Source organism: Lathyrus oleraceus, chromosome 7, assembly GCF_024323335.1.
Source record: "Lathyrus oleraceus cultivar Zhongwan6 chromosome 7, CAAS_Psat_ZW6_1.0, whole genome shotgun sequence".
NCBI classification, from domain to species: Eukaryota; Viridiplantae; Streptophyta; class Magnoliopsida; order Fabales; family Fabaceae; genus Lathyrus; species Lathyrus oleraceus.
Window position 1 is genome coordinate 246,882,080 of NC_066585.1, and position 14,456 is coordinate 246,896,535.

General features: G+C 33.1%; 1 protein-coding gene across 1 annotated transcript; it reads left to right on the forward strand.

Annotated features, from left to right (window-relative positions):
• The first annotated feature begins 14,003 nt into the window (after positions 1-14,003).
• Positions 14,004-14,456, forward strand: LOC127103238 (uncharacterized). Its single transcript, XM_051040504.1, has one exon. The coding sequence runs from the start codon at positions 14,004-14,006 to the stop codon at positions 14,454-14,456; it is 453 nt and encodes a 150-aa protein (XP_050896461.1).

Below are 14,456 nucleotides of genomic sequence, written 5' to 3' on the forward strand. Positions count from 1 at the left end.
AAAGAACACAAAGTAGACTGATTATGTAGGTAAAGACTTAGATCATATTCACGAGGATCTAAGTTCTAATTATCATGCCAACGATGTGAGAAACTCGATAATAAATAATGCGTAATGTGAGGATAACGGTATGTGATTTAGAACTTTTCTTATTGGAACCAGTTTAGATTTTTAGATTTAACTTACCTAAATTTTTAATTTCATAAATTTAAAATGTTTTAATATTGAGCCCAATGGACATAATGATAAAGGAGAATTCTTCATCCCAGCTCAATTAAAATTGGCACCCAAAAAACATATAAAAAGATAATATTACCCTTGCAAAATCACTTCACCAATTTTTGAAATTTATAATATTCAAGTAAATTTTTGAAAATTCTAGGACGATATCAAAAATTTCAAAACACTATCAAAAATTTCAAAAAACACTATATTTTTTATCGGTAAAATATTCTGAGATTTTGTATCGGAAATTCCAAAATCTCTTGTATTAACTCTTTAAATTTTATCGAAAATTTCAAAATTTCTGGTACAAATTCCCATTTTGCTTTTTGGAAATTTCAGAATTTCCAATAATTATAAATATTTGATTTTTTAATTTCCAGTATGAATACAAAAATTGTCGGACAGTTATCCAAAATCGTCGGCAAAATCCTAAGTTATAAAAACTTCACACAAATAACCATACCGAAAATTTCATATTGGTTGAAACTTTCGGTATAACCTCGTAAATTTCAAATTTCCAAAATTAGTTGGAACATACCAAAAATTGTTAAATTTCTGGTATATCAGAAATTTAAAATATACTATCGAAAATTTTGTTCGTACCGGAAATTTCATGTTGGTCTACCAGAAATTTCAAACATGAATTTCATTCAAAATACAATCAGGGGCACTTTCGATAATATGAACTATAGGGTGTCTGGTTTAATTGGGATGATGTCAAGTTAAATGCTCAAATCTCTGACTAAATAAGATAAAATTAATAATGACAATATTAAGAGTATTAAAATAACACATGTAGTAGAAAAGATACGGAAAAGTAAACTTAGGGATTTGAACATATAAAGAGAACTATATAGTTTAAGTGACAAAGGGACACACCTTATCATGTGAAGACTTGGTGTTGAATCACCAACAAATACAATGACACTTATGTCATTTATTGTCCATAAAACATATTAAGTCATTCATAAAATCTTTGAAAAATATATTTTTGAAATATCTTTAAATTCATTATTTCAAAACTCTCTTGGTTTCAGATAAATTTATTTTATAATTTGAAATATAACTTAGTGATCAAAATTTTCACTCATTTCTGAATAGATTGGTCGACAGGTTTTGAATCAACTATTCATTTGAACAATCGAATATAATTGAGACATAAAATCTTAGTATCATTGAGACATAAAATCTCAGTATCATTGATTGTGTAAGAGTTTAGTAATCATATAGGCATTCTAGATTGATTTTTAATATTCCTAGGATATAGACTCCCTTAGTTAGTGCTTGTTCATTAAAACTTCAATGTATTTATTATAACAATATTATCTCGTGTGAACCACCATTGTGCAACACCACATATTTCTCCACAATCTTTCGGCCAGTGCAAAGATCATTTTCCCACTGTTGTACTCTTTTTGTGTGTTTCGTTTCTTTCCCTACATATACGACCTATATGCTACCTCCAAATTAGTGTGTGAGTACCTCTTCGATAACCATCCTCCAGTGTCGAGCACTATGGGGGCTCCTCTACCACATTCTGAGGTGCTTTTCATCATTTTGGTGAATTTTTCAACAACCATTCTTCCCTCATCCACGTGGATCTTTAGTCTCAGGGACAAATTTGTTGTTTCCTTTTCTTCTGCTTTCGATTTCACTAATCTCCCATGGATTCCTGGCAAAAAAATCAGTAAAATATTTTTCATTCGGACCTTAGATCCATAGCACAAGCGCTTATGATCATATGACTAGTAACAAATTACTTTTCTTATGTTTGACACATATGAGGATACTCCCGAGTATTACTTTGGCTAATGGGTCACAAATAAAATGCCAAGGCATTGGTCAATCCAATCTTATACCCACACTTTCTTTGGAATTGTGTACTTTATGTTTATGGTTGTCCATTTAACTCAATATTCATCAGTGAACTCACTTGTACATTACCTTACTATACCTTTTTATTATGTTCGTGTTCTTGTGCAAGATTAGATTACTTGGACAAAGATTGAAGTAGGGTATCAATCTCAAAGTTTATGTTACCTTTCTTAATCTTTCAGATCTTTTGTTCAAAAATAAAGATACGATTTGGTACCCATGTTAAAGTATTGCAAAGTGATAATGGTTATGAGTATTTTTCTCTGTCTTTTTTATCTTTTTTTACGGCATATGTTATCCTTCATCAGACCTCATGTGCTCACACATCTCAACAAAATGGTGTTATGAGAGAAATAATCACACTTAATTGAAATGAAATGGCTCGTACCATGCAAGTTGAGATGGTGTTATGAGAGAAATAATCACACTTAATTGAAATGAAATGGCTCGTACCATGCAAGTTGAGATGGTGTTATGAGAGAAATAATCACACTTAATTGAAATGAAATGGCTCGTACCATGCAAGTTGAGATGGTGTTATGAGAGAAATAATCACACTTAATTAAAATGAAATGGCTCATACCATGCACCCTTATAATAATGCACCTCTTCATTTTTAGGAAGATTAGATCCTTACATCTTATTACAATCTGAAGGAGAATAGCGATCCAAAACGCAGTGGAATTTAAAATTTTCTCCTTTAGTGATCCTTATGAATGGGCATGATCAGTAATAGAATCGTTACCTCTTCTGGCGATTGAAACCTTTGATGCAGATCTACGGAGCGATCACGAATGTTGAATGGTGATGACGCCTCTACTCAGTCCACACGAACGGATTCCTTCAATCTTAGTGCTAGCTGCTACAAATGAAGGCTTTGAGTGAGTGAGAGAGAGAGAGAGAAAGAGAGAGAGAGAGAGAAAGAGAGAGAGAGAGAGAGAGAGAAACTAATTGCAACTGCACAACTGCTTCTGCACAAGGGTTCTATTTATAGAACCACTTGTGTGGGCTGCAAGCTAAAAAGTCCACTTAAGTGTATGTGGCTCATATCTTATGATATGCCAAAATCACTTAAGCGTGTGGTACCTTACCGTATTTCGTATTCTACTTAAGTACATCGTACCTTATGATGTTCTACAATTCACTTAAGTGCATCGTACCTTACGGTGTTCCTTAGTTACTCTATCTCTCATCAATCCGTCCTTTTGTGTGTGACCTTGTAGGTTTTCGCGACATTAGCAATTATATTAAATCACGTATTTAACATAATAAACAGTGAGCGGTATCTAGCAACACATCAATACTATCCAAGACACAAAAATGTCATGTGATTTGACAAATCCTTTTGTGATAATACTTATGTGTATAATTACCATTTTTCCCTTATGTCTATATTGAACACAAGACATAGACCGTGTCATCCTTGTCCAGTTCAATATTGGGGCCGTAGACATTTATCCTGTTACGCAGGATGGGCAAATTCCATCTAGGTCACTCATGTCCCTCAGCATGCTTCGTGGAGTACCCATCAACTGTCTTTATAGTCATCTAGTTACGGACAATGTTTGATCAGCAATAAGGCACTCGACTCTACATCTAGGGTACATAGTGGTTTTAGGTCAAAGGGTGGTATACACCATTATCACCATGAGAATAACTTATGACACTTAGAATAACATTCTATATAGTATTCTCATAGCGGGTCAATCCAGTATAAATATTACTCTCAATATTCATACTTATGTTTAAGACTTGATAACTCCTTATCCATGATCCATGAGATGTGACCATCAGTCTATATACATAATAGTCTTAATGCTTTAATGTTATCTCACTTCATAACAAAGCTCAACTACGGATACTTTAAAAATAGTGTCCTTGTGTTTAATGGGATCTCATGATTAAGTCACACTTGATACATTAAAGGGATTAACTATTCTAGGAACTTTATTAAACAAACATAATAAAGAAAAAGCATTTTTATTATTAATAAATAATTCGATACAAGTACCAAAAGTATTGGCCTCTAGGACTTACACCAACACAATCAATTAAAGAAAGTGAATATTTTTTTCTTAATGGTAATTTTGTTGGGTTAATGGTAATCTAAACACAATTTCATCCCATTATCTTTCTTCTTCATTAAAAGTACCGGCTCATCCCATGGATATACTCAGGGCCTAATAAAATGCTTCTCTATTAGTTCCTCTAAATAAGTCTTTACATATTTTAATTCTATTAGAGATATCCTGGTTAGAGCTATAGATACTTCCCTCACTTCTGGGATTAGGTACTTATGTTAGTGTCGGAGTTTGCAATAAGCATGAGACTGAAAATCTTGTCACTATAAAAAAGACAATGAATCATCTGAAATTATGTTTTTTAGGAGTGTAGAGATTACTTCACCTTCTATCATGGTGTCTGATGGTATAAAAGGAACCTTTTCCTTCCAACACTACATCTATTTTCTTGAGAGGTATATCAGATCAACTAGAAGTTTTTGAATCTTAATAGTGATGGGACAATATCCACACGTCCAAGAGGTCTCTACTCAACCACCTGTAGTTGAAGTGACCACCATTGACGAAGGTAATATAATTTCTTCCAAGTTAAGTCTTTATATGCATCCCATGGAGATAAAGGGATATGATGTTCCATAATAAAACAATGCAAAAGTAGTTATGATGTAGGGACCATATACCAGAAATAATATCGTTGAATATTTATATAATCACGGCGGTGAATTTTTAAGCCTCTTACGAAATCGTGAATTAGATTGTTTTATTTATTGTGCCTCATATTTTAATTTGATTAAACATGTGGAATGGATTAAATACTAAAGAAAAATAAAATATTAGCATCATTATTTATGCATTTGGATGTTTAATATTGACTATACTTTGTGACCAACATATAAAGTATTGATACTTAGATCATCCATACTAACACAAATATGTTGATCTATTTTGTATATTATATAAATAAGTATGATGCAACATCATCAGTATATTTGATATAATGGTTTTGTATCGTTTAATAAATTAATAAAAGTGATTGTTATACATTTGAATTATCAATGTTGATTATGATTCGTGACTGACATTTGTAAATCGAAGTAGCAATGGTTTAATCACTTTTGGTCTTTGTAAGTTGACGTGTTTTGGTTATTCGTTCATGTATCTTTTTTTTCTAGATAAAGTTATCAAATGTCAAATTTCATTTGGTTTTAGTCCCTAAAGTTAAAATTCGCAGGAAACCGGTGGATTTTAACTTTAGGGACTAAAACCAAAAGGATTTTAACATTCAAGAATTATTTTTCAAGAAAAAAAATACATTGACGAAAATAAATAAAAAACTTACAGAGATCAAAAGACTATTTAAGTCTATATTAAATAAATGGTCATTACATTTTTGATAATATGAACATGTTGCATTAAGAAGGTTCAACACCTAAGTTCAAAAGTAGCCGTCAGCATCTAAGTCTACCAGAATAAGAATTATGAACTCTGATATCCTTATAATCAATTTATCATATCAATGTAATTAGATAATATATAATCTAATAATTTTTGCTACTACTATAAATTGATTGTGTTGGAAATCCCCCAAATTCTATGGAGAATTTCATCAATCTTGATGGACAAGATTGTTATCACCCACACAATGATAATGAAAATAAGAACAATGAAGAAAGAAAGAAAGTAAAGAACGATGAAGGAGAAGACTAATATAATTCTGCAGATTTTCTCTCTGCCCACAAACTGTGGAAAACTTCTTATTCACTTTGCAACTGTAAAATAAAGTGAATACAATGTTATGAATGCTCTATTTACTTTATTACAAAAATAATGGTCACTCCCTCTATTTATAGATTTAGGTTAACTTGGACCTCAAGTCAAAGCCCAAAAACTATAAAAGCCCAAAATAGCTAACACTACTAAAATAGGCCTAAGTCAAAATTCTGTGTGAAGCAACATGCTTCGACAGTTTGACACACTAACACAACTCAACATACTTGGTGGTTTGACACTTCCTTGTTCTGTCGAGAAACCTGCTTCGACACAAAGAATTACAATTCAACACACCACCTAATTCATTGTGTCTAAGCTATCTACATTCATCATAGCTCTTAGTCTTCTGAACACTTCGACTTGCACTCCCTTTGTCATGATGTCTGCAATCTGATTCCCAGTTCTGCAGTGTTCCACATTCATGTTCCCATCTGCTACCTACTCTCGAAGGTAATGGAACCTCATCTCGGTGTGCTTGCTTAGACCATGTGCTATTGGATTCTTTTCCAGATTAATAGCTGACATGCTGTCGATCTTCATGGTAATTGCTCCATGATTCTTCGTTGTTATCTCTTCGACCAGATTCACCATCCATGTTGCTTGACATGCACAAAGAGAAGCAACTATGTATTATGCTTCGCACGATGATAATGCCACTATTGGCTCTTTTCTCGAACTCCAAGCAACTAGTGCACCATCTAGCATAAACACATAGCCAACTGTGGATTTTCGATCCTCAACATCACTACACCAACTTGAGTCGGTGTATCCCACTAATTTGCATTATTTTCCTTCATCAGCTGCAGGAAACAAAATGTCATAGTCGAGAGTTCCTTTCAGATACCTTAGTATCCTCTTCTCCGCTGCTAGATGTGATACCTTTGGCTTCTGCATGAACCTACCCACCATACCTACACTATATGCTAAGTCAGGCCTTGTGTGCCAAAGGTATCGAAGTGACCCAATAAGTCTTCTATATTGGGTTGGGTCGACATCATCTTCATCTGAATCTTTTGACAGTTGTAATCTGGGCTCAGCTGGAGTCAAAGTTGGGTTGCAATCTTGCATCTCAAATCTCTTGAGTATTTTGCCTGCATACCTTCTTTGGTGCATCATCAAACCTCTACCACTCTTGTAGAATTCGATGCCAAGGAAATATGAAATGTCACCCAGATCTGACATTTAGAATTCCTTGTTGAGATCACCTTTGAAGTCTTCAATCTCCTTCTTGCAGCTACATGTTATTAACAGGTCATCGACAAGAGACATAGTATAAGCAATTCACTCTTGCTTCTTCTTACATATACTCCATGTTCACTTCTGCACTTCACAATTTCCTTCTCCCTTAGAAAGCCATTTATCTTCTTGTTCCAAGCTCTTGGAGCTTGTTTAAGTCCGTACATGGCTTTATGCAGCCTATACACCTTTCTTTCTTCGCCATGTTTCACAAACCCAACTGGTTGTGTAACATAAACTTCTTCTTCTAAAGAGTCATTAAGGAATGTACATTTCACATTCATCTGACACATCTGCCAGTTGTTCATGTTTGCTAGACCAACATTCTTCTGGCGTGATTCCTTCTAGCTGCTTCGTCGGACATCTGTTCAGGATATATGTCGCAGTCGACATAGATTCTCCCCATAATTTTTTGGGTAGATGCTTGCCTTTTAACATACTTCTAACCATATTCATAATGGTTATATTCTTCGTTTTCGCGACTCCATTCTACTGTGGACTGTAGGGTGGCACCACCTCATGCACAATCCCTTCTTTCATACATAATGCATCGAAGTCTTTCGACACATATTCTCCACCACCATTAATCCTCAAAATCTTGATCTTTTGACCGCTCTGTCTTTCGACCATAGATTTAAACTTGGCAAATACCTCGATCACTTCACTTTTCTTCGGGATCAAGTAAGACCACAGTTTTCGACTAAAATCATCTATGAATGTAACAAACTATTTGTTACCTCCAATCGAATCCACCTGGAGAGGACCGCATACATCAGAGTATATGACTTCAAGAATTGCCTTCGATCTGCTTCCTGTATCCTTACTGAAGTTGTTCTTATGTTTCTTTGCCTACACGCATTCTTCACACACTTTGTTTGGAATGTCAATTTCTGGTAATCCTAAAACCATATTTCTTCTCTTCAAATCTCTTATGTCTTTGAAACTAAGATGGCCAAGTCTGTAATGCCATATCCATTCATCTTTGTTGGTTGCTGTTGCAAGGCACTTATGCTCCATCACATTTAGCTCAATCTTGAAGGTTCTATTCTGAGACATTTGAGCCTTCAAGATCAACCTTCCATTTGAGTCGAGAACTCTCATCATCTTGTCTTCGATCGACACCTTGTAGTTCTTTTCGACTAATTGCCCTATGCTAAGCAAATTGCTTTTCATGCCTGGTATGTACAACACATTTGAAATTACTGACCTCTTGTCATCTTTCCTCATACGCAGAACATCACCAACACTTTCAACTGCTAGAGTGTTGTCATTTGCAAATTTTACCATTTTCTTCATTGAGGGTTTTATGTTGACAAAGATAATATTACCCTTGCAAAATCACTTCACCCATTTTTAAAATTTATAATATTGAAGTGAATTTTTGAAAATTCTAGGACGATATCAAAATTTTCGAAACACTATCAGAAATTTCAAAAAATAATATGTTTTTTACCGGTAAAAAATTTTGGGATTTTGTATCGGAAATTCCAAAATCTTCGGTATTAACTCTTTAAATTTTATCAGAAATTTTAAAATTTCTGGTACAAACTCTCATTTGCTTTTTCGGAAATTTCAGAATTTCCAATAGTTATAAACATTTGATTTTTTACTAGAATTTTAAAACTTCCAGGATGAATACAAAAATTGTCAGTGCAATCACAGTTATTCAAAACCGTCGGCAAAATCCTGTATTTTAAAAATTTCACACAAATAACCATACCGAAAAATTCATATTGGTTGAAACTTCCGGTATAACCTCATAAATTTCAAATTTCCGGAGTTAGTTGGAACATACCGAAAATTGTGAAATTTCTGGTATATCAGAAATTTAAAATACACTACCGAAAATTTTGTTCGTACCGAAAATTTCATGTTGGTCTACCAGAAATTTCAAACATAAATTTCATTCAAAATATGATCAGGGGCAATTTCGATAATATGAAACTATGGGGTGTCAGGTTTAATTTGGATGGTGTCAAGTTAAATACTCAAGATAAAGGGATATATGATATTGATTCTATTTCAATGGAGTAGGATATTTACTCAACTCCAAATTTATACAAAGTGGTATCACTCAAGAAAAAGAGAAAATTTTATCGGTAAGGTATGTGAATTTGTACTAGACATAATATTGAGTAGTTCGAAATTAACACAGGAATAAAGTAAATATAGTAGAGATGAAGATACTGCATTGAATGTATGAAGATACTAAATATGAATAAATTAATAATGACAATATTAAGAGTATTGAAATAACATATGTAGTAGAAAAGATGAGGAAAAATAAACTTAAGAGATTTGAACATATAAAGAGAAGCTATATAGTTTATGTGACAAAGGGACACACCTTATCATGTGAAGGCTTGGTGTTCAATCACCCACAAATACAATGACACTTAACCACTTGGCGATTCCATTGATTTATGTCATTTATTGTCCATAAAATATATTAAGCCATTCATAAAATCTTTCAAAAATATATTTTTGAAATATCTTTAAATTCATTATTTCAAAACTCTCTTGGTTTCAGATAAATCTATTTTATAATTTGAATCATAATTTAATGACTTAAGTTTTCACTCGTATCTAAATAGATTGGTCGACAAATTTTAAATCAATTCATTTGAACAATAGAGTATAATTGAGATATAAAATGTCAGTATCATTGAGTGTGTTAGAGTTTAGTAATCATGTAGGCATTTCAGATTGACTTTTAATATTCCTAGGATATACAACTTCTTTAGTTAGTGTTTGTTGATTAAATCTTCAATGTATTTATTATAACACTATTGTCTCGTGTGAACCACCATTGTGCAATGCCACATATTTCTACACAATCTTTCGGCAAGCACAAAGATCATTTTCCCACTGTTGTACTCTTTTTGTGTGTTTCGTTTCTTTCCCTACATATACAAACTACATGCTACTGCCAAATTAGTGTGTGAGTACCTCTTCGGTCACCTTCCTCTAGCATCGAGCACTATGAGGGCTCCTCTACCACATTTTGAGGTGTTTTTTTTTTCTTTTCATTTTGGTTAATTTTTCAACAACCATTCTTCCCTCATCGCGCATGGATCTTTAGTCTCAGGGACAAATTTGTTATTGCCTTTTCTTTGGCTTTGGGTTTCACTAATCTCCCATGAATTTCTTGCAAAAAAAATAGTAAAATATTTTTCACTCTGACCCTGGATCCATAGCACAAACGCTTTTAATCATATGACTAGTAACAAATTACTTTTCTTATGTTTGACATATATGGGCACACTCCCGAGTATTACTTTGGCTAATGGGTCACAAATAAAATGTCAAGGCATTGGTCAATCCAATCTTATACCCGTGATTTCTTTGGGATTGTATACTTTAGGTTTATGTTTATGGTTGTCCATTTAATCTAATGTTCATTAGTAAACTCACTTGTACCCTACCTTCCATTACATTTTTTATTATGTTTGTGCTCTTGTGCAAGATTAGATTACTATGACAAACATTGAAGTAGGGTATCAATCTCAAAGTTTATGTTACCTTTTAGCACCAGTAACACCTAATGCTTGTTATGTCCTCGAGTCTTCTCATGTTGTTCGTCAATATTTAGCCCATCCTAGCTTTCAAAATTTTCACTTTATAATTCCATATCTATAAAAGGTGTTGACCTCCGAGTGTCATTTCGTAAAACATACTACGAGTTTTTTTTCCATACAAGATAAAAAGGAGTTGCATCTCTTACTTTCTTTAATTCCTTATTATATTTGGGGTCCTAGTCGTGTTATTTCGTGTTTTTTTTGTTATCAATATCATATTATTTTATTGATGAATTTGTTAGATGAACTTGAATATGTTTAAATAAAACTTCTCAAAAGTTTTCTTAATCTTTCAAATCTTTTGTTCAAAAATAATGATATGGTTTGGTACCATGTTAACATATTGCAAAGTGAAAGTGATAATACTTATGAGTATTTTTCTATATCTTTTTTACCTGTGGTCAAACACCTCAACAAAATGGTGTTATGAGAGAAATAATCATCACTTAGTTGAGAAATGGCTCGTACCATGCACCTTATAATAATATACCTCTTCGATTTTAGGAAGATGTGATTCTTCCGGCTTATTACTTAATCATCAATTTAAGGAAGTGGATTTTTTTTCTTAATGGTAACTTTTTTTAAGTTAACGGTAATCTAAACACAATTTCATCCCATTATCTTTTTTCTTCACTAAAAGTATCGACTCATCCCATGGATATACTCAGGGCCTAATAAAATGGTCATCTATTAGTTCCTCTAAATGAATCTTTAGATATTTTAACTCTATTAGAGACATCCTGGTTTGAGCTATAGATACTTTCCTCACTTTTGGGATTAGGTACTTATGTTAGTGCCGGAGTTTGCAATAAGCATGAGATTGAAAATCTTGCCACTATAAAAAGACAATGAATCATCTGAAACTATGTTTTGTATAAGTGTAGAGATTACTTCACCTTGTTAAGAGTCCCACATCGGACAATATATGGCATGAACATGTGTTTATAAGTGGGAGCAATCCTCACTCTACCAACCGGTTTTGTAGGGTTGAGTTAGGCCCAACCACATTTCTTAACATGGTATCAGAGCCTCGTTTAAGATTCGGTGGGTCACCTACTATGGTTTATGCTATCAAGCCACCCACCATTTATTTCCACGCTCCAGATGTCCAGTCCTGGGCGTGAGGGTGTGTGTTAAGAGTCCCACGTCGGAGAATATATGGCACCTGTAGTTGAAGTGACCACCATTGACGAAGGTAATGTAATTTCTTCCGAGTTAAGTATTTATAATGCATCCCATGGAGATAAAGGGATATGATGTTCCATAATAAAACAATGCAAAAGTAGCTATCATGTAGGTACCATATACCAGAAATAATATCGATGAATATTTTAGCCTCTTATGAAATCGTGAATCAGATTGTTTTATTTATTGTGCCTCGTATTTTAATTTGATTAAACATGTGGAATGGATTAAATACTAAAGAGAAATAAAATATTAGCATCATTATTTATGCATTTGGATGTTTAATATTGACTATACTTTGTGACCAACATTCATATAAAGTATTGATACTTAGATCATCCATACTAACACAAATATGTTGATCTATTTTGTATATTATATAAATAAGTATGATGCGACATCAGTATATTTGATATAATGGTTTTGTATCGTCTAATAAATTAATAAAAGTGATTGTTATACATGTGAATTATCAATGTTGACTATGATTCATGACTGACATTGGTAAATCAAAGTAGGAATGGTTTAATCATTTTTGGTCCCTGTAAGTTGGTGTGTTTTTGTTATTCGTTCATGTATTTTTTTAGATAAAGTTCTCAAATGTTAAATTTCATTTGGTTTTAGAGACTAAAGTTAAAATCCGCAGGAAACATGTGGATCTTAATTTTAAAGACTAAAACCAAAAGGATTTTAACATTCAGAGATTATTTTTCAAAAAAGAATACATGGACGGAAATATTAAAAAAAACTTATAGAGATCAAAAAACTATTTAAATTTATATTAAATAAATTATCATAACGTTTTTGATAATATGAACATGTTGAATTAAGAAGGTTCAACACCTAAGGTCAAAGTAAGAGTCAGCATCTAAGTCTACCCCAATAAAAATTATGAACTCTGATATCCTTATAATCAATTTATCATATCAATGTAATTAGATAATATATAATCTAATAATTTTCGCTACTATTATAAATTGATTGAACATTTTTTAGTTTTCATAATAAAAGCAAACATAAGAGTTTATAGCGCCCAAATTAGTACTTCAAGATTTACTATTTACACTTGTGGTTGGAATATACATTGCATAAACTTCAACTATTACAATCATGAAAAAAATGAAAAACATTATTCAAACCTCCAACAGATTTGGGAATTTAGTGCCACTGCTCACCCTCTTTTATGGCGGCCACCGTACCTACCACCACTGATGATCGCCCTATTATCATTCCTAGGTCTTGATCGAGGATGAAGACTAAGCTAGAGTTGAAGCATGTTAACATCATACCCAGCTATGAGATAGTGAGTCCTGACACTCTTTTGAATTGTGAGGAACCTATCCAAGACACTCAGCCAAACAAAAGGAGGGAAAATAAGTTATAGTCACTGAACGCTACCATAGAAAATGTTGATCCCGAGGTGTAGAAGGCAAGCAGTGTAATCAAAGTCTTACCTATAGTACTAGTTCAAAGGTTGTCGGTACCAGCCGTTTTAAGCGCCACATTGCTAAGGGGACATGTGAAACTCTTTTCCATGGCCAAGATCAGAACACATATGCCCCTAAGCAAGGGGAACTAGTGCTAGCAATGCTACTAGTACACCAAAGAGACATTGTAGAACTGGATGTTAAATTAAAATACTTTGTAAACGTAAAGTGTTAATTGTGAAATAAAAAGAACAAAAATCGAATCAAACAAATGTGATTGGTATTGTACCTTGTTTCTTATAACACCCAACATCTTTCTTCCTTGAACTTAATTACGACACAACTAAACTACCCTCCTCCAAATACAACATCTTACAATTTCAATCACCACTGACACTACCCTCCTCCAGATTTTTGAAACCTTCACATACAGATTGGAGAAAGAGATTGAAGTAAAGCAACTCTAGAAGGAGGTGAAGGAAAATCATATATGAGGATTTGAGATAGGGTTTCAAAGAGAGTGAATTTTTAAAATCATATATGAGGATTTGAGAGAGGGTTTCAAAGAGAGTGAATTTTTAAAACCATATATGAGGATTTGAGATAGGGTTTCGAAGATGCATTTTCGAAATTGTCTATTACTATGATTTTTTTAAAATGTTTTTCTGTTTTGGTTCGTATTAGATATGGTGCATCCGTATATGTTTTCTAAAGTTATTGTAATTAATGATGTAAAACCGGATGAAGTGAAGAATGATGTTAAATTGGATGAGGTGAAATATGATGTTAAATCGGGTGTTAGATCGATTGATGTTGAGTTAGATGTTGGTAAACAAATTAGAAATGAACAACTATTTACTGCTCGTGAACGTATGCTCGAATGGGTCTGCATGGAGGCTAGGAAATTGGGATTTGGCATTGTAATCGGAAGGTTCGACAATGGTTCTAATAGAAGGCAAACATTTGTAACCATGAGATTTGAGAGAAATGGAACGTATATTCCACCAATTCGAAAGTTGAAACGCAATGACATCGAATTGAGAAAATGTGAGTGTCTATTTAAATTGCACAGATATCATAAGGTGGATGATACATGGAAATTTAATGTGATTTCTAATTTACATAATCATGCCTTGTAA

Coding starts and splice junctions, on each gene's coding strand:
- LOC127103238 (XM_051040504.1), top strand. CDS start 14,004: ATGGTGCATCCGTATATGTTTTCTAAAGTTATTGTAATTAATGATGTA.